The sequence below is a fragment of the Manis pentadactyla genome, chromosome 10 (assembly GCF_030020395.1).
Source record: "Manis pentadactyla isolate mManPen7 chromosome 10, mManPen7.hap1, whole genome shotgun sequence".
Lineage (NCBI taxonomy): Eukaryota > Metazoa > Chordata > Mammalia > Pholidota > Manidae > Manis > Manis pentadactyla.
Genome location: NC_080028.1, coordinates 110,376,327 through 110,401,758, shown reverse-complemented (window position 1 = coordinate 110,401,758; position 25,432 = coordinate 110,376,327). Strand labels below are relative to the sequence as shown.

At 40.0% G+C, this 25,432-nt stretch overlaps 2 protein-coding genes across 6 annotated transcripts in view; one reads left to right on the top strand and one right to left on the bottom strand.

Moving 5' to 3' along the window:
* NAV3 (neuron navigator 3) overlaps positions 1-25,432 on the bottom strand; it is an 859,400-nt gene that overhangs the window by 667,883 nt on the left and 166,085 nt on the right. The gene's annotated exons all lie outside the window — the stretch shown is intronic.
* Positions 1,928-4,961, top strand: LOC118908110 (uncharacterized protein C17orf98-like). The gene is made up of 3 exons (XM_036877165.2): positions 1,928-2,134; positions 3,498-3,597; positions 4,452-4,961. Exons 1-3 carry the CDS (start codon positions 1,928-1,930, stop codon positions 4,607-4,609), a joined length of 465 nt encoding a protein of 154 aa, XP_036733060.1. The 3' UTR covers positions 4,610-4,961.

Sequence of the window (25,432 nt, the reverse complement as noted above, 5' to 3'; positions counted from 1 at the left end):
ATACACAATGGAATAAAACTCAGCTATAAGAAAAAAACAGATCCTACCATTGGCAACAACATGGATGGAGCTAGAGGGTATTATGCTCAGTGAAATAAGCCAGGTGGAGAAAGACAAGTACCAAATGATTTCACTCATATGTGGAATATAAGAACAAAGAAAAACTGAAGGAACAAAACAGCAGTAGAATCACAGAACCCACGAATGGACTAACAGTTATCAAAGGGAAAGGGACTGGGGAGGATGGGTGGGAAGGGAGAGATAAGGGTGAGAAAAAGAAAGGGGTCATTACCATTAGCATGTATAGTGTGGGGCTGGGCACGGGGAGGGCTGTGCAACACAGAGAAGACAAGTAGTGATTCTAAAGCATCTTACTATGCTGATGGACAGTGACTATGAAGGGGTATGTGGGGGGCCTTGGTGAAGGGGGGAGCCTAGTAAACATAATGTTCTTCATGTAATTGTAGATTAATGATACCAAAATAAAAGAAAAAGGATTAGGAACAGGATGTACCAGAACTCTAGAATAGAAGAGTAGTTAAGCTGAGGAGTTAAGTGACCAGGCCATACCCCAGACCAATTACTATGGAGGTAGGACCCCCCAGCATCAGTACTTTTTGAAGTTGTCCAGGAGATGGCAACATGTAGCCAAGGTTGAGAACCAATGCTTTGTCCAGACTGGGTCAGTCTTGATTTTAGCAATATTAAATCCAGAAATTTCTAAAACACCTGTCTTCCTCTCTAACCCCATCCTTCAGCCTGGTGAGTTTCAAGTCTAACATGAAGCACCCACGTCCTCTTGTGGGGTTATATGAAATTTCTCACCTTCCTACTGTAAATGTGAGGTGTGAGAACTGGGCCTCTCATTTTTTCCCCTAAGTTGTCTAATGTCCATGTTCTTTCCAAAGTTTAATAGAATGGGCTCAAAACTATAGATATCCTGTAATTTCTGATTGATTTATAGGTTTCCCATCATTTGGAAAGCTTATGCTAAGTATTGAATTGCCAGGCTTGGTGGTTTTTGTGTATAGGTATGTTTCAACCTTTTTCTAATTAGGTAATGTCCTTTCATACGATAAAAATATTGTTAGTGAATATAAAAGAATCCCTCCGTGAACCTGTTAACATCGTCTGTAAAATGAGGATAATAGCACTTCATAGAGTTGGTGTGAGGAGCAGAGTTTTACAAGTCATTTTAATAACGGAAAGCATCTGTAAGGGCTTAACTATTCAAGGGGAAAATTTGGAAAGTCATCAGTATAAAGAAACACCAGTAATCACAACTATAGAGTATCACTCCCATTTTCCTGTATCCTGTCATAATGCATACAATTAGCCAAAGGAAAAAATATGTCAACCTACTGGTTTTTTTAACAGGAGGAGTAATACTGGCTGATGAAAAGAATTGGGTGGGGAGGGGAGAAGTGCTTTAAGTGGACTTGAAATTGAGGAGACCTGAATTCTGGTTCTGGGTCTGCCACTAAATGAATTTAGGACTACTCCAAAGCTTCTGAGCTTCAATTTACAGTTGCGTAACATTAGAGTGGAAGTAGTGGCAATCTGAACTCTAATCCATTCTGGGTACAAGGTTTTTACTGGCATCGTGTTGGGGAAATGTATATAATACGGCGGGAGCCGAGAACCTTGCTCTGAGAGGAAACAGGAGCTGCCCGATTACGCTCACACTGCCCACATTCAATTATCCCCACTCTTAAATCTCCCGTGCCTCTTGCTGTCTTCTGGCCATCCTCACCTGAGAGCCACACAAGCAACTTCTCGCACAGCCCTAAGAGCCAACCCCGTGGGATGGGAACAGTAGGGTTTGTGACGCAGCGATGATTGACACCACGTAACAATGCGCAGGGGAGCGCCGACCTAGGGCTCTCCACTTCCACTGGAAAAGCCCTTGGAGGCTGCAGTGGCTGGGATGGCGTACTTGTGCGAGTGTCGTCTTTGGCTGGAGAAAAGCTTCATATTGGATGGGGTCGCCGTGAGCTCCATGGCCCGCACCTATGAGCACTTGAGGCCTAAGCTCTGGTCTGCGATTCCGCCCTACAACGCGCAGCAGGACTACCACACCCACCGGTACTTCCAGAGTCGCGTGGTTCCGCCTGTTTTACGGAAAACTAACCAGGTAGATGATCACCCCCAGGAACCCTTGTCTGTGCCCACATTGGATGGCCCTGGTGGCGGGACTGCCTTCTCAAATCCCGGCATCTCACTCCCACGCCCTCACCTCCAGGGAGTCCCAGACTCCCATCCCCTCAGTTATCTTAGTGAAACCCGGGAACTGTGAGTGTGTGTGTGTGTGTGTGTGTGTGTGTGACAGGTGTTGAGCTCTCTGAGCTCTCAGAATCACCTTCCATCCCAGAATTTGAGAAAGATCTCCTTTTGGGTTTGTGCAGGCGGAGGCAACCAGGCTCATAACCACCTCTCCCAAACAAATGGTTCTCTTGTCCTTTTTGACAGCACAGACCCGCCCTTGGGGTGACCTCACGCCGCAAATTCTCTAAAAGCGCGGAAGTCCGCGTGACCTCAGTAAACAGGACAAGAAGAGCTGCCTGGACCCTCCAGGCGAGGCGCGCTGTCGGTGACGCCACGATTAGGAGGGCTGGCGCGCTGGGGCCTAAAATGAGCCCGCGGGAAGGAAACGTCCCCAACCTCTGCAACTCACTTCTCCCCAGGCCTTTTCCCCCGTGGGTGTCGCCCCTCCCTAGCCAGTACTTCCCAGGGATCAAAGAGCCTGAGGCTATTTGCTGATGACTCCAAACTTTTTTCAACGCTGTTGCCTCCAATACTTGTGTCACAGAGGGTGGGGAAGGAAGAAGAGGGCTTAATGGGGGTTATTCTTGGGCTTTGTGGTCCCGAGTGTTTGTGCATGTTCCTTCCATGTATATATGGACACATCTGTGTGTGCCCTGCTTGTGTGTGCCGTCTAACATTTATGACAGATGGAGTCTAGAGTCTGGGAGTCGGGGGAAGAGAAAAACTTGAGTATGTAAAAGTTTGAAAATAATATGAGGTACTGTATACACTTTTGAAACTTTTTATATTGCATTTTATAACTAATCATCACAGCCACCATTTGTAGTATGTATTTTCATTTAAATGAATGTAATGTTTATTGAACCTTTACTAGGCCAGGCCTTTGTTTGAACTATCTCACTTGAATCTCACAGCCACCCTCCTTTTACTGATGAGGTCATTGAGGTCCAGAAAAGCTGTGTCATTTGCTCAGGGTCACACAGCCTGTTGGCTGCAGAGCTGGAATTAGAACCAGTCTGTCTGGCAGCAGCCACTGAGCCCTTAATGGCCAAGCTGGGTTGCCTCTGAGAGGCAATAGGTCAATTGGTATATTAATATTTAATCTGTCTGGACCAGTTATCCCCAGCTATGATCTCTTCCCACACCCCTAAGCAAGCCCCAGGGGAGTTTGCTCTGCGTCCCTCTCAGAATGGTGTCTGACAAGTCTTCTGTATTTTCTCCCTCCTTCTCAGGATCATGGCGGTACAGGACGGGACGGCAGGATAGTGGATAATTTCCACAGCTTCGGGCAGGGACAGAGATACCTCAACAGAAGAAACTGGGCAGGGGCAGGCAAGTGCCACTTTTCACTTTCCAGCCTCACCATGGTACCACCTAGTGTGCTGGGTCCCACAGTTCAAAGGGAGATACTGGGCCAGAGAGAGACCTGGTTGGGGGAAAGAGGCCCAGGGTGGCATCCTCCAGTTCTTCCTACCATACATGAGCAGATGGTGTCACAGTGCTCCCTATATTTACTCACTGAGCACCTACTGTATGTCAGTACATACTACCTCTATGTTACATCTCAGGAAACTGAGGTTTAGGGAGTTAAGGTGATTTGCTGAGAAGGATGAGCTGGGATTGGTATTCCACTCTTTCCAATTATAAAGGCTGTGTTCCTCAACTGTTCCATGAGCAGTCTGAGTCTCATTTTCCAGGCCCAGTTTAGCAACAACAGGAAAGGGAGGGTGGAGAGATGCTTTTCTGACAGGGTGAACCCTCCTCCCACCCTTTGGCCACCCTCTAGTCACATGATCCTTTGCACCATTTGGACAAATTGAGCTCACCCATTGTCTCCAGATGGATCAGAGGCAAGGGTGAAATTTTCTCAGTTGTCATGGGTTCAAGGCAAGTTCAGCCAAGCCCAGAAGTTTCTGGCCCCTCCTGTCTCAGCACATACCATTCACACTTCTCCTGCATGCTATTCCTGGTATGAAGTTTAGTTAGAAAGCCATCTGTCTACTTGACTTCACCAGCCCTTGGCTTGTCAGTCAAGAGGCTGGAGACATTTGAGGACTGAGGGGTCAGCGGGAACATGGGAAGCACAGTGATGATAGCCAGGTTAGTAACCGTACCAGCCCAGTGGGAGTGGGGACAGCAGGAGGAGGCTGCAGGCTCAGGCTTCTCTCTCTCTCTCTGCCCCCAAGGGCATTCCCTCCCGCAGGTGACCGGGCATGATCACTACAATGCTGATCTCAAAATGATCCAGGGGTTCAATGGTCGGTTTGGCTATCGCAGGAACACCCCTGCCCTCCGCCAGCGCCCATCTGTCTTTGGAGAAGTCACCCGATTACCTCTCTTCTAATAGACCTCTTCCCTTCACACCTCAACCTGGATTTCTAAGACAAATGTTTAAATGAACTCTCAATGGTATTTTTATATAATAAAGCTTTTATTTGTGTCAAAAAAAAAAAATCACCTGGGCATGGTTAAAGAAATACTATCTAGTTGGCCCCACATCAGACCTATGAAACGAGATTCTTCAGAGATGGGTAAGAGCTTCCATTGCAAAGCAGCATTCCCAGCTACACAACAAAATTTGAGACTTGGTACTTACAGAGATGTATGAGGGTTTTTCACAGTTCTAGGAGCTTTTGAATTGCATAGCAAAATCATTTCTCTTAAAATGATTATCATGGATATATGAACATACATGCAAAAATAATTGCTATTTTAAAGAAATTGTGAATTGCATAATTCTGATGAAGCAACACTCAAGGTTACAAAAGGTCCCTGTGAAATTACTATTATGAGGTTAGCAACATAAAAATGTGAAATTGGCACTCTCATCTTGCCTAACAGCTATGACAAGAGATCATTTTATCCTGTCACTAATTTAACTTGTCACTAGGAGGACTAACATTAGCCTAGGGTTATTCTGGCAGACTTAAAGCAAAAATGAAAGATTCTCTATACCTGCCTCATATTCTTAGTGTTCAGTTTTGTGCTTTTGGCACTTCCTTGAACAAACAAATACAATATAATGCTAATAGGAAAGATGTATTAAGTGCTTAATATCTGCTGGAACTTTGCTCTGTGTGTGTCTAAAGCATATGATAATATAAAAAAGAAAATTGACGGTGGCAGAAAAGCAGAACTTTTTATTTTAAAACAAGATTTTATTGCTATTATATCATTTCAATTAAAAAGTATTTTTAAAAAATGACCTGCACTTAAAAGAGTAGTTTTCAACTAAGTTTCTTGGTTTAGAGTATAGATATCTTCTTTCTAGCATATAAGTGATAGAATCAAGGCTACTATCTTCTCTGGTAAAGACAGGAGGGAGAAACATGGGAAAAAAAAGTCCCTAACAGTTTCCTTTTGTATGTAGCCTGTTGGAAATTTATTTGCTGTCAAATACCAGCATTTGAAAAATCCTTGTAAGTTCCTTATTTCTGGCTCTCCTTTATCTATATCTACCCCTTCAGAAAAACCCACACACACATACCAAAAAAAAAAAAAAAAATCAGAAGGAAAAAGTTGGAAATGAAAGGTTATCTTATTACACTAGAAACTGATAACCATTTTTTTTTTTACTCAAAATGTCAGACTCAGCCTGATTCAATGTGCTCTTGATTTAATGCTATTATTGAATGACTTCTTTTTGGTACCTACCTAGATTATCCCTATGAAATGCCAGAATCCATGTTTCCATACTTTTTTGGAGGAAAATAGAACTGAGTGTCATGGTGTATTCTAGAGAAAATGATATACATTATGATATGCATTATCAGCTAAAATAAACTCTCTTTTTAAAATTTCACACCCAATGTAATTTTTTATTATATGGCATTTATTCTTGAGACATGTTCCTGAAACTGAGATAACTTCCTGAGTTTCTGAACAAAAAACAGGGTTCTTTGGTCCATCCACTGAACACTAGTTGGTATTTCTTCCAAAACTTTCAAAGTACAGAATTGGATTCTTTTCAAACATAATTTATTAGCACTCAAAGTAAGTACATACCAGAACTACCATTTGAATAATCGAGAGGATTTAAGAAATACATTTCAAACTGGATTTTACATGTAATTTGGCCTCAACAACTGTCCATTTCAATTTGTATAGCAGACATTCTAACCTTCTGTAAGCCTCTTATGAAAGGTATAAAAAGTCTGTCCACTTTCAGTAGGTTGTTCATACCACTGTTAGGAAACAATGTTCCAAGAACATTTTCACATTTCTGCACAGTCAGGATTTTCTGAGTAGAAATTACTGGCAACCTAGGTTAAAGAATGACTGAATGGTAACCATATATTGACAGTTAGAGACTGAATTTTCCAGAGAGATTTAAGGGTTTATCGCCCTCACTACTATTTGATTACATTAAGGCAATAAAACTTACATTTTAAAAATGTAATAAAAATTACATTACGGGTAATAAAAATCTAGAAGACTTCTCCTTCCCCTGCCCAGACAGGACTTCTCTCTCCATGGGAGAAGAGAGGCAGATATGATGCTTGCTGCTCCGTATAAATTCTGAGTTTCGTACTTTGGGGTTCCTCTTACTGGGGCAGCCCCTGCCTGCAGAGCTCTCTCTGGTCCACATTGCTGTGAAGACATTCCGTGAGCAGATGATGCCGAGGTCTCATGTTTCTGCCAGTGCACATATGCACACTACTGTACAGGCAGGCTTCTTGCCCCGCAGAGTGACATCTCAGATCTGTACAGTCCTAAATTCAACAACGACCCCCAGTGTTTTGTATTCAGGCTCATAATTTTGCACCTGTACTTCTGCTGTAGCCTACCTTCTCTCCAAGGGCTGCCACCCCATTACTGCTGCAATATCTTCCATCGACCCATTTTTTCCTCTTTAAAAACTGTCATTGACATCTTTCAAGTACTATATTGCTCAAGAGCCTCAGCTTTGGAATCTGACCCCGTGTGGCCCCAAAAGCAGCCCTGCCAGTCGTCCACTATGTGACCTCAGTCACTCAATGTCTGGAGCCGTAGTGTCCTAGTCTCCCAAATGGGGATCAGATGTGAATGACCTGATTCTTTGCCCATGCTTAGCCCTCAGTACATGGCAGCTTTTAGATCACTGTTAGCATAGCTCAACACCCCCAGAGTAAAATACAGTCCCACAGGATTCCCCCTGGATGCACGGCCAGCTAGCTTGCGGCTCTCACTGGACACCTCGGGTTCAGGCGTGCAGCACCTCTCAGCATCCCCAAGGTGTGAACCACTTTGACAATGGCCGGGCTTCACCTGCGCCAAGCCTTTTACCTCGAGGCATTTATTATTCTCCACTGCGGAAGTGACTGCTCATCTCGCAATCCCAGCTCCTCTGCAGAGACTTCCTGTCGGCCTCTGGCAGCGCCAGCAGCTCCCGGCTGTGCTCCGGCACTTCTCCCTCTGAGCTCTCTTTGCTCTGGCTGTAATCACCATTATTTATTTAGGCAACTGTTCCTCACACTAGATGGTTTGTTATCCAAGATAAAGTCCGTGCAGAATTCTGCCTGTCCGTCCATAACCAGTATTTTTTAAAAGAAATATTTATTGATCAGATTTTCATAAGAGAAAATTTTCCTGGATAGATGAGCTGCACAGCGACGTTCACCTTTGGGCCATCAAATTTTTCCAGTTCAAAATTTGAAGTTGTAAATATTCATAATGAAGGCTGGATTTATGTATCATTTTTATTGTTTACCTGTAAACTATCTAATTTTATCCAAGTTTCTAGAGAAAATTCCTCCCTAGCACCCTCCTCTAGGAAAAATGTAAGCTCTAAATACCATGTCACACCACTTCTTTATGCTCCATAAGTATATATATACATTTTTCTTGTGTGGTAAAAAAACACATAACATAAAACTTAACCACCTCGACTTTTTAAATGTACAGTACAGTAGTGTTAAGTACATAGATATGGCTGTCCAACAGACCTCTAGTCTTTTCATCTTTCAAAACTGAAATTAAACCCATTGAACGTGACCCCAGTCACCACCCCCACCCCAGCCCCTAGAAACCTTTCTACTGAGATGAGCTTGACTGCTTTAGATGCCTCATGTGAGGATCATGCTGTATTTGCCCCTCTGTGACTGACTTATTTCACTTAGTCCTCCAGATACATTCATGTTCTAGCAATATAAAAGTGTTTGCTGCCCTTTTAAGGCTGAATAATATTCCATTGTGTGTATGTATCACATTTTCCTTACCCATTCATCACATCTGATGCACATTTAGATTGCTTCTACATCCTGGCTACTGTAGAGAGTGCTGTGAAGAACATGGGTGATAGGTATACAAGTATCTCTTCAAGATCCTGTTTTCAATTATTTTGCATATCTAATAAATCTTAAGTATATAAATGGTAATTAGGTAATTTATTGTTGAATAATCAGAAATTTTACAATATCCATGTTTTTAGATGAAAATATCATGCAAATGTGTAGCACATATGTACTGAGTCATGGCATAATAAAATGTTTACTTACACTGTACAATGAAATAGGCCATTGTGTGCATAATAAAATGTTTACTTACACTGTACAATGAAATAGGCCATTGTGTGCCTTCTTTTTTCTATCAATAATAATCCAATTTTTAGATAAAGCAAATACAAAAGAAGACTACACCTGCCTCTTTTATTTTTATACTAAGTCATGGAACATAAATTTTGTAGAACACAGCTTGTTTGAGTACAATTTTTTTGGCCTATACTAAAAATTCTATCAAGAAACATAGTAGGTTTTCAAGATACATTAACCTTATAGCCTAATGTTGAATAAAGTTATATTAAACTCCAGTGTGTAGATTTATTAGCAAAGTCCATCTTTCTTCACCTTTTCTCTCTCCCTGTCTCTGCTTCTCTCCTTTCACTCCTATGCACATACACTAATTCGTTGAAAATATATAAAAGGTACTTTTGATCCTAACTCCTCACTGCAAAAACATACTGTGATACATTATTGCTATGATCAGAATCCAAGAAATTATATGACACATGAATTAAAAATACAATGACATCCACACCCTTCTCAAAATATTGAAATATATTTGCATGTAAGCCCTCTTTGAACAGCATATCAATTATGGAGCCCTTAGTACTGGTTAAACTAACCTTTCATATAGTATCATTAATAAGTTTGCCAAGGAAATGCCACAATGTTAAAAACAAAATTTTTTAAATCCTTAAAAATGGTTTTTGTCTATGTAAAAAACATAGGATAAGTGCCAAATTATCTAGAACTGAGAATCTGTAAGGTATGCATTTTATAACACTTGTGGTAAATTATGGAGTTGTGGACACTCAAAATATATAATAAAATACCACAGAATGGATGGTGAAATAATACTGAGGTCTTCCTTCTAACATTCTCACCAGACAACCTTGAAGGGATCTTATGCCTCATTATAAAGGTGACAATATAGCAGTTTTTTATGTTAGTATAAACCAAGATTATTAGTATAGCTATAGAAAAGAAATGTTGCATCTTTGGGCCTGCTTATATTTTTGGTCAACCAAATTATTAAGATATATGAAATAGAGTCTTGTCACCTTGAAGAACATTTTATTTGCAAAAAACAAACATAAACTCTTGAAAATCAATGCCTAAGCTACCCTTCTTTCATGATCAAGTAGCTACATACACCCAGATCTGGATTACTCTCCTGTCTCTTCATTTTTTACAGATTTATTGAAATAAAATTCACAAATCATAAAATTCACCCTTTTTAAAGCATACAAGTCAGTGTTTTCTAGGATATTCACTGAGTTGTGCAACCATCACCACTACTTAATTTCAGAATATTTCATCACCTCACAAAGAAACCTTATACCCATTAACACTCATTCCCACATTCCTCATCCCTCTAGTCTCTGGCAACCACTGATCTGCTTTCTGTTTCTGGGGATTAGCCTACTCGGAACATTTCACATAAGCAATCATAAAATATGTGGCCATTTATGACTGGCTTCTTTCCCTTAGCATGTTCTCAAGGTTCATCCTATTGTGGTATTTATCACTACTTCATTTCTATTTATCATCAAATAAATTTTCATCATATGGGTATGTCACATTTTGTTTATCCATGCATCAATTGATGGCTATTTGGGTTGTTTCCAATTCTTCACTAATGTGAAAAACGCTGCTATGAACAGTCATGTACAAGTTTTTCTGTGATGTGAGTCTTCATTCCTCTTGGCTGTGTACCTAGGAGTGGAATTGCTGGGTCACATTGTAATTCTGTGCATAACATTTTGAGAAACTGTTAACTTGTTTTCCAAAGTGACTACAATCCCACCAGCAATGTATGAAGGTTCTAGTATTTCCATCTACTCACAACACTTGTTATTGTCTATCTTTCTGATTTTAACCATCCTAGTGGGTTGAGATGGTATCTCATTGTTGTTTTGATTTGCACTTCCTGATAACTAATAACGTGTACAGGTGGTTACTGGACATTTGTATGCCTTCTTTACAGAATATCTATTCAAATATTTTGCCTAGTTTTAATAGGATTGTCTTATTGTTGAGTTGTAAGAGATCTTTACATATCACAGACATGAGTCTCTTATCTGATACACAAATTGTAACTATTTCTCCCCATTCTGTGGAAGAAAATACAGTAGGCAAAATACACTCTAGATTGTTGATTCACTTTCTTGATGGTGTCTTTCGAAGCACAATGTTTAATTTAATAAAATCCCACATACCTATTTTTCCTTTTGTTGCTTATAATTTTGGTGTCATGTCTAAGAAACCATTGCCAAACACAAGATCAAGGAATTTACTCATGTTTTCTTTTAAGAGTTGTATAGTTTTAGCTCTTACATGTACTTCTCAGGCATTCTGAATCAGTATCTGTATATGGTGTGAATCAGGGTGCAATTCATTCTTCTGCACATAGATATACAGTTGTTCCAGCACCATTTGTTAAAAAGACCCTTCTTACCTCATTGAACTACCTTGGCACCCTTGTTGAACACTGTGTCTTCATGACAGCAAATGTCTGTCTGTTGACACTGCAATTGAATTTCCTAATTGGTCTATTATATTTACTCAAAGTTGTAGTTCATTATCATATGATTTTCTTGTACTTTTATCCCCAAATCCTCTGTTTAAACAGGTATAACCCCAAAACAATTTTCATTTCAAAGACAATGCTTGTTTTAAAATGTAATTTTTAATTGCTAGGTATTACCCTAAGTACAATATGTCTTCACAATGACACATATGTCATTCATATATGAATATTCATCTATGTCATATATGTCATTCATATATGTCGTTCACATATGTCATTCACATATGACATTCATAATGTCTTCACAATGACATTATGAAGTTCTATAAAATATATATTCATTTAGAAATAAGCTCTTTTATGGTTGTTTACTATTTTAAAGAGGGTCTATGAGCAAAAGCAGACCTGATCAGGCAGAACTAGCCTGCAAGTCCTTAATGTATAAAAACAACCAGCAGAGTGGAGACCTCTAGCCTTGGAGTCCCCTATAGGCATTTGCGTGGCTAACAGTGTCCGATTTCCTTTTAGGAAACAACTTTCCCTCTATCCCTGTGATAGCTTAAAGGGACAGTAAATCAAGGGGGCCCTCTCTTCCACGAGAGGTCCAAGGGGTGCCTGAGGTCTCCTCCTGAGTTCTTTTTTCTTGTCATTCATGTATAGGTAAGATGCAGGGGCAACCTGAAATACTCATAGAAATTCAAGCAGAGTAAAAAAATCCTGAGTTCATGTATCCCAGAAAACTGCCAGAGAAAGATGATTCAAATGTCCCTCCCCTCAGAGCCATATGGATGTTCTGGTTCACCTGGTTCTGATCTGAAGCCTTGACACACAGTGTTCAACAAGGGTGCCAAAATAATGAAGGGTTTATAATATCCCTTTCAGTACTGGGAACTATACCATAAACTTCAAATAAATTAATTTATTTGCTTAAGATAACCATAGTAATGCACTGCTAGAAGAAAAGAAAGAACCTAACTTATATTAGTCTTTTCAAAAGATATCACTAGAGATTCTGATCTTATTTTCTAGTATGATCGCTCCATGCATGAAAACTGATAAGCTTTCTCAAAGAGTCTGTTTAATAGCTGGGTCAACACCAATTACACGATTGTTTGATTTGATGAGCTTGTTTAAGCAGGTGGTTTCCAACATCATTAATATCCTTCTCTGGGAAACATCACCCCACTAACTTGCGTAGAGCTCTGCACATGTATGCATTCCTTAGATGCTTCCAACTAAAGTTAGCCAAGCTGCTTTCCAAGCACTTTTCAAGGGAATCTTAATTAGTGGCAGATACCCAAATCAAGAAGAGAACTGAATTTTGACATGTGTTTTCGGTTTAAAGATAAGAAAAAAAAATTTTTTTCCCCCTGCTCAAACGTGTGGGTGAGCCTCACTATGTGGGAGCTACCACATTAGCCTGATGGAAGTGAACTCTTGCTGCAAGATCAAGAGCCAGTGGCATTCATGATGCAAATGCCTTGCTTCCTGGGGTCACATGTTCACCAAAAAAATAAGAAAGAAACAGCACCACATAGGAACCATGTTTCATGACTGGCAGTTAATAAAGTCCCAAAAGCTGATTTAGTCCTTCGTAAAGTTTAGCTCAAAGTATTCATCTACTTTTTAAACACTTGTATTGGTTTACTTGGACTGCCCTAACAAATTACCAACAAGCAGACAGCCTCAACAATAGGAAGCTGCTACCTCATTTCCAGAGGCTCTCTAAGATGAGGGAGCCATCAGACGTGGTGTCAGTGAGACCTCTCATCCGGGCTTGTAGGTGGCACTTTCTTGTTGTTGCCTTAAAGGACTTTCCTCTGCACACACAGACGGAAAGAGAGAGATCTCTCTGGAGTCTCTTCTTTTCTTGTTAGAGTACCAGTCCTGCCAGATAACGGCTGCACCCCGATGACTGTGTTTAACCTTAATTACCTCCCTAAAGGCCCTATCTCCATACTGGGGGTTGTTCTTCAACATATTAATTTCTGGGGAGAGGGATTCATAGGTTAGTCCACCATACACACTATTTCAGAACTTCCACAGTGTTTGTGGTTTCCTCTGCTTCCTCTCTCTCATCTTTTTCATAAATTTACACCTAGCATATCGTATTTATCATGCATTCGCTCTGTATCTTGTGATCTTCAGCTTTTAATAGACCAGACATATCACAACATATAAATGAGCATGCCTTCCTGGGGCATAACAGTAATAATCCCGGCACATCATTGCTTCTCATTAGTAATCCATCAGCAGTTCTGTTTATATAGAGAGCTGCTAACTAAAAATCTCTATTTATTTAGTTGCAAAGACTTGTTCCTAGTCTTCATAGCTCGTTTTTTCTGGTGCTCCTCCAAAATATTTGACATCCAGTTCAATCATAATACAAACATTAAGTGCCTTGAATTCATGAAATTCCTATATGTGTCAAACAATGAAGCAAACTAATAATGAGCAAGAGATACATGGTGACTTTCAAGTATGGCTACAAATTCTTTTGACCCTCATCTTATTCAGAAGTCAGCCTATATTCTCCTCCCCTGTCCAGTGGAGGTGAAGGCCCGCTCTGGGTCTCTAGTCTCTTTGTGGTGATGATTCAGACTCTGTGCAAGCAAAGACTGTGTTTCCATGCACATGAGGGCTTCCTGTCTAGTGCTGAGCCTCAGAACCTAGTCCTTGTTGCTAATAGTCACCTTGAATCTGGGTGGGATTGACTGCAATAGTCCCCAAAGATTTGTACATGCTAATCACCAAAACCTATGAATACGTTATGTTATACAGCAAGAGGGAATTAAAGTTGTGGGCGGCATTAAGGTTGCTAACCAGCTGGCCTTGAGATGGGTCAGTCACAATGAATTATCAAGGCGAGCCAACGCTATCACAATCCTACAGACACAGAGCGAGGCAGGAAGTCAGAGAGAGATCTGAGGGTGCCAGGCTGCTGTCTTTGAAGATGGAAAGGGGGCCATGAGCCAAGGATGCAGGTGGCTCTAGAAGCGGGAGGAAACAAGGGCCCAGATTCTCTCCGACACCCTCCAAAAGGAACACTGCTTGCTGACACCTTGATTTTGGCCCCGGGTGACCCATTTGACTCGTGGCCTCCGGAACTGTCCTATAATAAATTTGTATCGTTTTAAGCCATTAAGTTTGTGGTGACTTGCTGTGGCAGTGACAGCAAACTAATGCAACTGTCTGGCCAAGTGTGAAGTGGAAGTGACAGCTCAAATCTTCTCATCCTGGACCGCAGAAGGCTCCGCAGCTTTGCTTTCTTCTGACTTGTCTTAGGGCCCTCAGAGGCCATGGAGAAGTCAAGCATTCCAGCTCTACAATACTCTGCAGACACTCAGCACACAGGCAAGTGTTCTAGCTGACAACCCCAGGTGAGCTGGGCCTTCGAGCCTTCCCAGTCCAGGCAGCAGGTGCGTGAGTGAAAAGGAGGATACCATCCTCTGCCATTGAAGTAGCCCCTGCCCTTTCTAATCTTTCTATGTCTCAGACACCATGGAGCAGAGAAAAGCCATCCAGACATTTGGATTATGTCCTGTCCAAGTCTGACCCACGTAATCCATGAGCATACAAAATGATGGCTGTTTTATACCACTACATTTTGAGGATTTTTAAAAAAATAATAACCAGAACAGATTTTGATTCCTGAAAGTGGGGTGGCACCAAAACAGAACTAAAACACGTGGCAACAGATAACCAAAATAACAGATATGGTCTCATCTCTCGCCTCCTGGGAGGCACAGAAATGTGGGGTAGCAGCAGTGGGGAGGGTGAACAGGGCCTGGATGTGGGTGAAAGGGCTGCGCCGGGCACACAGCACAAGCACCTGACCGCATCTGTGCTGCTCAGGGCGGATTTTCTCTGGGTAGTAGCATCTAAATGAGGGCTGGAAAGTAGCAAGACAATGTCCTAAACCAAAGGGTCCACACAGCCATGTAACATTTGTAAACATAAATTAAGTTTCTGTATTCGTGGAGCTTAGAACGTGAGGAGGTAAGAGGTGAGTCTGAAACTGAATAATTAGGATGAGGCCAGGCCTTGAAACACTTTATACAATACAGTAAATAGTTTGTTTCTGAAGGACAAATTCACTGATGTAGGCAGGAGATGGCATGATTATACATAACCGGTGACTAAAACTGCAGAATGGATTGAAAAACAATGGTGGAGAGGATTCAGAAAGCACTGCAACAATCTAGGGCAGAGAGAGAGTGGGTTCCATGAAGTAGTGGCTATGGAGAGGAAAACTACTGAACAGATTATAGAATGAGTTAAACAGTAAGAAAGGGAAAAGTCAAAGTCAAGAATGAAGCCCAGTGTTCCGACTGGGGCAAGAGACTGAATGGCGACATCGACCCTGAGACAGGGAATCAAGAACAGCTGGTGGGAAAAGATGGTAAATCATAATGAAACGTTTGGCTCCTTCTAAATATAAAATGAAAAAAACTATATTATAAACATGAGAAACTGACAGATTTCTCATATATAAGAATACTTGAGGGAGGTTTTTAAAAATAGATGTTTAAAGAAAAAATTTAGTGTCAAATATTTGTACATTAAATATTTAAACATTTAAGAAATTCACTATATGAGACAGGGATCACACCCCCCAAAAAAATCAATGGTTGCTATTTCCAGTTTTAACATTCAATATATAAATATTCCTACCAGAAGAAAGAAACTATCTTTCAAGAGACTGCCTCTTCAAAAAAAAAAAGACACCCAGATTCAGCTCTCTAGCCTTTCGAGAAATGGGAAATCAATGAGAATCTTCAGTCTGATGTGTTCAAAATTAGTTAACAAGCTATCACGTGGCCAGTCAGCCAAATTATCTCTCATATCACAGCACAACACCCCTCCACTGAGAGGCCAGATTAGCTATACTCATCGACCAAAAATAAACACTTCCTTCCTTACCACAATTCGCCTCTTAACTCAGCTGGGTAAAACAACACAATATTCATTTTGATTGACAGAATACTTTCAGATCTAATTATAATTTCCACCAGTTTCTGAACATGCTGTGTTTTCAATATGAATTCCAACACAATTTGATGATTCACACATCAATATGAATCTAGGGCACTGGTGATAACAAATGTCTGTATTGCAGATGATAAATGGGTAGGATCACTGTTTATTTTGTTACAGAATAATGTTAATAAGGTCAAGGGCAAGAGTTTATGCCCTTTTTAGGGAACTCACAATTGCTTTCTCTAGCCTAGCACCCCCAGCACAGGCAAATATGTTCATAAATGCCACTGATGAGGGCCTCCCTGTGCCAAGGCTTCCATTATGGAAAGTCCATTGACATGACTTGAAAATCAAATTAATGTTTATGCCTGGTGACAGTGTATCAGGGGCTCTAGTGTTGGCCCATACACTATTCAGAACAAAAATGCTGCTCTAACACCCGGATATTTTTCACAGTCCTGCTATTGAAACATTTACCTTAATCTGTTTCTTGTCATACTTTGATATCTCCTAATTCTGTAAACTTGTGATTTCCTGATTAGTTTTTGCATTTGGAACTTCTCCTTGACCCTCCTACCTGACAATCAGCACCATTTCTACGTCACCCTGCCTCTTACTATTCAGAGCCTCCCTCTCACCCCTTGGCCTCCGGCCACCAGGAAGGACTCCACGTGCTGTGTGATCCAGCCTGGCTCTGGACAGGGATGCTCCGTCTTGCTTCAGGCCCTTATCACACTTCCCCTCCTGCTCCTGAAGCAAAGCCAACCCGGATGTCCCTCAACTGTGCAGCTGAATTCCCAATGGCCTATTTCATATTGCTACTTGAATACCCTCCCGGCATCTTGAACTCACAACTACACTCGGACCTATTCCCCGTCATCCCACCCATCTTGATAATTCCTTCTTCCAAACAGTTACTTAAGAGCGCATCCTTGGGAGACTCTCTTTCCCTCATCCAACATAAAGGCCTGTCCTGTCGATTCTACTTCCAAAACCCACTGAAATCTCTCTGAACTATTCTCCAACTACTGGCCTGTTAGATTGATATTTTCCATTTCTTCTATAAGAAGATGCTGACTTGTAACCATGACATACTGGATGCTTGCAACTATTACAAAATTAATTCCTAATCTCACCCTACATTTTTACTCTCTCCAGTAAGGTGATATCCATGCCAGAAGCCAGTTTTATTTCCAGACCTGCTCATATCAGTACGTACTTATTACAGAACCTATATATCAATTAAATATTGCATCAACTGGTGAAATTTTAATTTTAAAGAGGTTGATTCTACAAAAACCTAGGTAGAATTTTTTGGAAAACCTCCAGGAAAAAATGCTATATATGAATTGGGTTTTTTTTATCACATAATAGGCAAAATTGGGGGAAAAAAAGAAAGAAAAAGAAAATAGGAACATCTCTGCTCTCATTCTCATCCCTGCTTCATTAAGATATTTACAGTTGTCTTTAAATACCTGATTCACTTTTTTAAGGAAAGCAAAACTGGAAAAAATAGAGGATGCATCTATGGATATGGGCCATACAAAACCAAATCAAACAAAATCAATTCAGAACTACAGTACACAGATTCAGATTTAAAGAATGGTCCCAACACTGCATCAAAGATTGGCAATGAGTATTTATATGATTTAAGTTAAAAGAAAATAAGGAACATGTTAATATGTTATTTAGCATTTCCATTCTTCAACCAGCTTTTTCAGTTAACTAACCAGCTAGTACAAATTTCACTGTAATACAAATAACAATAGCTAACGTTTACTGATGTGAACCTCTACCAAACACAGCAACTATGGCCATTCCACAGACAACAGAACCGAGGGGCTGGTCTGTACATCCGGCTCAGTCCACGTCTGCCCGCTGTCACATTCACTCTCCCCTTACAGGACTTCAACAGCCTCTTAGCCACTCTCTAGGCTTCCACCCTCACTTCTCCACCGTCCATTAATCAGTGAACAGCAGAGAAGAAAACATTTTTTTAAACTCAACTCTGATTATGCCATTCCCCTACTTAAACTAACTCTTCAATGTCTTTACACTTGGGAGAATATTCAAAACCCTTACACAAAAGCCCTCAAGGTCCTTCATGACACGGCGCTTACACCTTTATCCATCTTTATCTCATAATGGACCCTCTTCCCTGCTCACGCATTCTAGTTACCTCGGCCTTCTTTCAATTCTCACAATGTGCGAAGCTCTTTCCCATCCATAAGAATCTTCCCGTGCTGCTTACTCTGTTAGGAGGGCTCTTTGTTCTAGCTGCCTAAACACTTCACATCTCAACCTGTCATCAATTTGTATGTGAACTCCCAAGCTAAATGACCACTTCCTGCTAATATTTAAACTCACAGCACCCAGTACTTTTCTTTCATAAGACTTACTACACTTTGTAAAATATGTATTTATTTTGCATAATTATTGTGCTCCTGTCTTTTCAGGAGGGCAAGAGCCATATCTGCCTTATTCAGTTCTCCATTACCTCCCACAGTATCTTTAAGAGAGCAGAAACTCACAAATCTTTGTTGAAGAAATCAGTCCATCAAGGTTTCTATTTGAAGTGGAGAACAGAGGCAGAGCCAAAGAGTTTTCACAACATCACCTGGCCCATAAACCCTCTCTTCCCAAAGGGTGGCTGCAAAATAGCTCACAGTCATTCTCGAGCCCAGAGATGGGGGCTCCTCCATGACCTGAAATTATATTCTGTTCCTGTTGTAATTATCATATTTAAAATGTCTGATTAACAAGCTCAGAATCCTGATTTTTCCTTTTTACAGATTTAGCAAATCCAACCAGTAATATCTGTGTAATGTTTGCATTTACACTCATGTTCTTCACTTAGTCATATATTTTAAATATTAAACATATAGACCCTTTGACCATATACTAGAATAGTGTACCACAGATCAAAATAAGTTCCTACAGGAGAGCTCTGTAAGGGAGCCAATATCCCTTCTACATACACAGCCTTCCTTATCCCAGAAACTACACTTCAGGAGAAAACATTAAGTCCTCACTCAAGCTCTATTCTAGTGTTATTTTAGACACAATTCCAGCAAGCATGGCTCACAGTCAGAATCAGCAGATAAAGAGGGCTGGCTTTCTAGAAGCTGGCATACTGCCAGTGGTGACAAATAACAGTAGACATGAGAATTCACAAAAAGACAGCTGTCTGGATCCATTGAATACATGGTCAAATGGGGCTACATATTTTAATATATTCCGAGGACAGTGTTGTGTCACTGGACAGTATAATAATAAAAATTCCTAATGATGACCCTGTATTATGAAGAAAATTTATATTATTTTCACTATGCACTGCATCAGAAGACAAGATAATAGAGTAAAGTATTATAGGAGGAAAAATCATTTTAAAAAATGCATTCATCTGGACTACATCATTTCTGGACAATATGTCAGAATATCAGAGTATTACCATATCTTGGAGCTTTGCATTCCAGGCATTATTAAAATAAAATAAAAATAGGCTCTATACAGTTTCAAACATGAAACTCAGTTTCCTAATATTCCTCTAAAGAAGAGGCACATGTATGAAAACATAAATTACCAAAATGAAATAGTAATCATTCTACTTCAGTGATTTTATAACTGTGAAGCACCCATGTGTTATGAACATGGACAAGATTGATAAGGAATATAAGAAAACAATACAGCATACAGTTTTGACAAGATCTTCCAAAACGGTGAGGCATTTTGACCTGACAACCTTCCAAATAGATGAAATAGGTTGAAATAGTCCAGCATTTCAAATTCATACATTGCTAAATGATTGTACATATATTTTTATATTTGATTCCCATGTACAATATCTTTGGGTTCTCAAAAAATATTCTCCACAAATTGCTAAACTTAGAGCCTAAAGAAGCTACAGGAAATGGCAATCTGCTTCGTGAAGAATCTGATAGTCTAATTCAAACACACTGATTACTAGAAATATAATTACCAATCAAAATTCTATACAAGTTATAAAACTTAAAAGAAAAAATTATAATAGAAATAACATTTACTATGTGCCAGATCTTGTTCTAAGTGAGCAGATTACCAGAAGCATGTCGTGGAATCGACGGAACAAGGCTAACACTGGGCACCCTTATAATCTCCAGGTCAAGTTGAAAAAAACCTAAGGCACAGAAACGTTTATAAGTTGCTTAAAAATCACACAGGTAGTAAATGATGAAGGCAGTATAAGAATCCTGGCAGTCCATCTTCAGAAAGTACTTCTCACCACCACAAAAACATTATTAATGAGTTCTTTCACTATGCCCATAAAAGAAATAACTTTATTTCATTTTTATGTTATTACATTGAAGGGACATAAAACTGATATGAAGCAAAATTTTGGAGAATTCTTTTTTCTCTGTTTGTTATTTTATGTGAACAAAGACAAAGAAAAGAGTGTCAGTGATTTAATACAAGATAAGGTACACTTAATGATCTTCAAGAAGTCCTCCTTAAGCAATCTCATAATATTTACTGCTTTAAATAAGAGGTTATAGAAAGAATAGCAGACTGCTCTTCTTCACACTGCCTCAAATCCCAGAAGCCTCTGGTCTATAAACAGTGAGCTACTGTATAAATTAACAAAATAACATACAGTCATAACCAATGTTTAGAATCAGCACAGCCAAAAGCCATGCATTAGAGATGTAAATGAGGATCGGCTGAATTTAATTTCCTCCAATAGCTTAGATAGATTTATGTAAAAGCATTATTGTTAGCAACAGACATATTTCACCTAGCAACTGAAATACTGTGTGTCCAGCCAGACAACCACTCTTGAACCAATGGGAAGTGATATTAGATACACCTTGTGAGTACTAAAACTCGCTTTGGCTGAAAATTTGCAAAAGATTCTGAAGGACACCAAAGTCTGCCTTTGCTAAATCATTCAAAAGCACTCGAAAGTGCTGCTGGCTACTTTGGTTTTGCTTCCATGTTTTATTCCATCTAAGTATCAAATACATTAATTAAGCAAATTTTCAGACTTAAATATGAATTATTAAACTTGTAGATGATGTATGGCCTTTTCTCTTCTCCCTGCTTTCTGGCCACCTTCCTCAGCAACTACTAGTGAACAAGTACAAGTGGGAAATAAAACGATCAAAATTTGATCTCACCCAAGTCTGATCATGAACACATTATTCTCTGCCTGAAATACCCTCTCCCTGTCCTTGCCCATCTTAGTCTTCTGCTCTGACCTGCCCCTCTGATTCCACACATTTCTAAAATTGAGTTTAAAGGGATCAATTTTCAATTTGATTGCTTTAATTTGTAAGCTCCCCAGATTTGGACAATTTACCAGATTCTGGGCCAGAATTACTTATAAACAATGCATTTGGAACTTGAACATACAAGGCCCAAAGAATGAGTGATGTGGGCGCCTGACAGAAAGATTATTCATTCACTCCCCCCCACCACCATCCCTCCCTGTTAGTGACAAAATATTCCTGAGAACCTTTGGGATACGTTCTCATAGAGAGGGACAAGCTCTTATGGAGAGAGAAGCCTTGGAGACCCACAGCCAGCTACCTAATCAGGCTGTCCTTCATAGTGGGAGTCCATCCCTGGAGTCCAATGACACCATAGGCTTTTTTTGACATCCAGAGATGCTTTGGATCTTAGGAACAAGGAAGCAGAGTTCAAAGCCACCCCCTACCCAGTGCCAAAAGCACAATTGTATTATTCTAACCAACACTATACTGGGGATGGCTGAGTAATAAACACAAGTGAAAATGGCTAGAGCAATTCATTCATTCACTCATTCTCTATTATTTTATTCATCCACCTACTCACCACCATTGATACAGTGGAAACATTTCTGGCCTTGAATCTGCATATAGTTGAACTCAAATTTGACATTACCAATTACTAGTTAAATGGCCTCATACAAGTTAATTGTTTGTAAGCTTCAGTTTCTCCACCTATAGGAGGGAAATAATAATAGATCTGTTCAGGATTGCTCTGAAAATGAGAACAATTCTTTTTCATTTAATGACATTTATTAACTGCTTTCTATCTTCCAGTGACTGCCACAGGCAGGAATACAACACTAAATAACAGACATGGACCCTGGCTTCAGAATGTCTGCAAAATGCTGGATGACTTTCATAAGCAAAATAAATGTGTCTGTGCTCAATAAATGGGTGCTAATACCATCACTGTTATTAATATTTCTTAGTATTATTCCAGGCCCAGCCAAATGCTGACAATACTGAGCTGAGAGCTAGGTGCCTCTCTACAATAGGAACATACTATTCCATTGCTCTCTACAATGTGCCTAGAAATGCAAGAAGTTTAAACAAGGGTGCAATTATGGGACAAAGAACACAACCACTGAGCAGACCCCGTGGGACACCACAAGCATCAATGTAACTCCGTAGAGCTTGTCTGTATATAAACGTGAAGACTTCTCTTCCTGTGGGTCTTTATTTGGGGTTGGGAAAAGATTTCTCAAGCTAAGGGCTGACTAGAGAAAGGCTCTCTAACATTGCTTTAAAGCCCTTCTCTCCAGTGACTTTCTCCTCCTGCCTCTGCGCCCTAGCTCTATCTCCACTATATGACTGGAGGACAGAACACCACCCTCATTTTTAAGTATTTTTGTCTTTAGTTCAGGTACCAGCTGATCTTTCTCAGGAATGAGAACAAGTAGCCTTTTCTGGGATTCTCCCCTTGGACCAATTTTATAATGTCCAGCACAAGCACAAATTTTCTGTTTAAGACCCAAAGAAGAAAGTGGAAAGGGTTTCTGTGGTTAGAGAAAAGAGGGCCATAGGCTGACCAAACACGCCCCTGACCAGCTACCGGAGTTTTCAGTGGAGAACTAACTAAAAATACACAGCAGTCATAAATACATTGCAAAAGCTACTGCACTGTCTAGAATACCAGATACTCCTGCCCCATTCAGGTGTGTAAGTAGGTACCACACAGAAATGAAAGGGAAAAGCTACTGGTCATTATAAATCAAATTAAGAAAACACAATACAAGGTCAGCATTTCATTCAGTATTAAAAGTTCTCTTAACATCCAGCCAACTGAATATACACTGTGTATCAGGGATCGTCAAACTCCTGTAGGAGAAAGCCCATTTGGTTTAAAAATTAAAGAAATTGGTGATATAGACAAAACACTTTCAGTAGAGAGAGAACAGTAGAATTCTGAGTGAAACTGGGTTAAAGACGGCAAATGGGGACGTCAAAGAGGTAAGCGTAGCCTCTTCTTTTAAGACATTTAGAAGAAGGAAAGACTTAGAGACACAAAAGAGACAGAGGGACAGACAGACGATGAGCTTTTAAGCCCCAAGAGACTTGTGTGTGCTTCTCTAAGAGTGTGAGAATGTGTGTGTGTGTGTGTGTGTGTGGACACAGACATATGGGTGCCCATGCACACATGTTCACTCTAAGGCTGAGCCAGACAGCTTGTTTCCAGCCCTAGTGAGAGCCCGTAATGAAGGAAAGGTTAAAACTAGAGGAACTAATTGAAGGAATCAGTTCTTGGAGAAGAAAGGAGGGGACTGGACCAAGTGGCATCAGCCTCGAACAGAAGTCTTGGTGGTAATTAAAGCAAAGGTCTCCAGAAGAAATATACAATTTTCAATGCAGAACTTTATACTACTAAGTATATAGAGTTAGTAACACTAAAATGCTCATATTTCTAAGAATAAATAGAATTCCATAAATGGGAAGAAGAACACATCAGAAGTACAGCCACATATCTTCCTAGATACAACACAAAATGCCATCTATGGCATAGTATTTTTCCTTTTTTTATATGAAGCAACAACACTCATGACAGGGCTTTTTTACTGGATTGCCCTAAAAATGTGATCCCTTTGGTATGAGAGTTTTCCTCTTATGTTAACATCTTCACCATCACTACTAAAAAGCTACCTAACATCTCTGGTCTGTTATGAAAATCAAAATTCACTTGATTAAGAAATATTATAATTTGTCATTGGAGCAATAAGATGTTTCAATTAAAGATTAGAAAGAACCTTCCTACTGCACAGGTTCAACATACGTATTTGGGCCTAAGTAAAGGACACAAAGATTAAAATGTAGCACTCCTTTTATCATATAAAATTTCGCTCCTCACTCCCGAACAACAGGCGACAGGTATGGGAAACGGCCGGTTCCCAGCAGCAAAGCGGCTGCTAGTGCTGCCTTAGCCCAGGGGCCGAGGCTGAGGCCAGGGGTAAGTCATGGCGACACCACGCACCCCCCCAACGTGAGGTGGGCAAGAGGGACCTGCGCCTCCTTGGGTAGTCTTCCCCCGTCGTCTGAACTCAAATCCAGTAATGATAAAAAACATACATCAGGCAAGATTAAAGTCGGGAATAATATTCTCTAAAATAAACTACAGTGCCGTTGAAAAAATGCTGAGGTCGTGAGAAAAACAAGGGAAGACTAAAAGACAAATCAGCAGAGACTCAGACTCGATGACGATGCAGTGTGGTGGCCTGGACTGGGCCCCTGGGCATGGGGAGTGACTTCAGTGGAAAAAGTGATGAAATCCAAACAAATTCTGGAAATTAGTTAATATTAATGTGCTAATACTAGCTCCCTAGTTTTGACCAATTTGCCATGGCTAATCTCAAGGGAAATAAGTTAAGGAGTATAAGGAAACCCTTTCCTTTTTTTCACAGCTTCTCTATATATATAAAATTACTCCAAAATAAGTTTATTTAAAATTACACTTACTTGCAAAAAGAAAGAAAATAAGTGAAAACCCTGATATCTACTTCTGAATTACCTTGTTACAATTAAATTCAGCAATTAAATTGCTGAACAGAAGCAATCAGGTCCCCCATTAAATGATGAGAAAATAAGAGGTAAATGTGTAAGTGTACTTATAAAAATCTTGAATCAAAATTAGCAACATGAAGTCTAATGCCAACATGGCAAAAACAATTCTGTTTATAGTTTCTTTCCTTCTATTCCTATGCTATTTTTGTCATTTTACTGGACTTAGTTTTAGATGTTTTTCTGAAAATACCATTTTTTATTAATTGACTATGTTCTCATGGGTGCAGGTTTTATACAAACCTAGCCAAATTTCTTTGCTAGCTGTGCTCTTTAGAAGGTGAAGCCATGTAAGTACTCTGATATGAAAAATAAACATGCAAACTATAACCAAAACATAATGA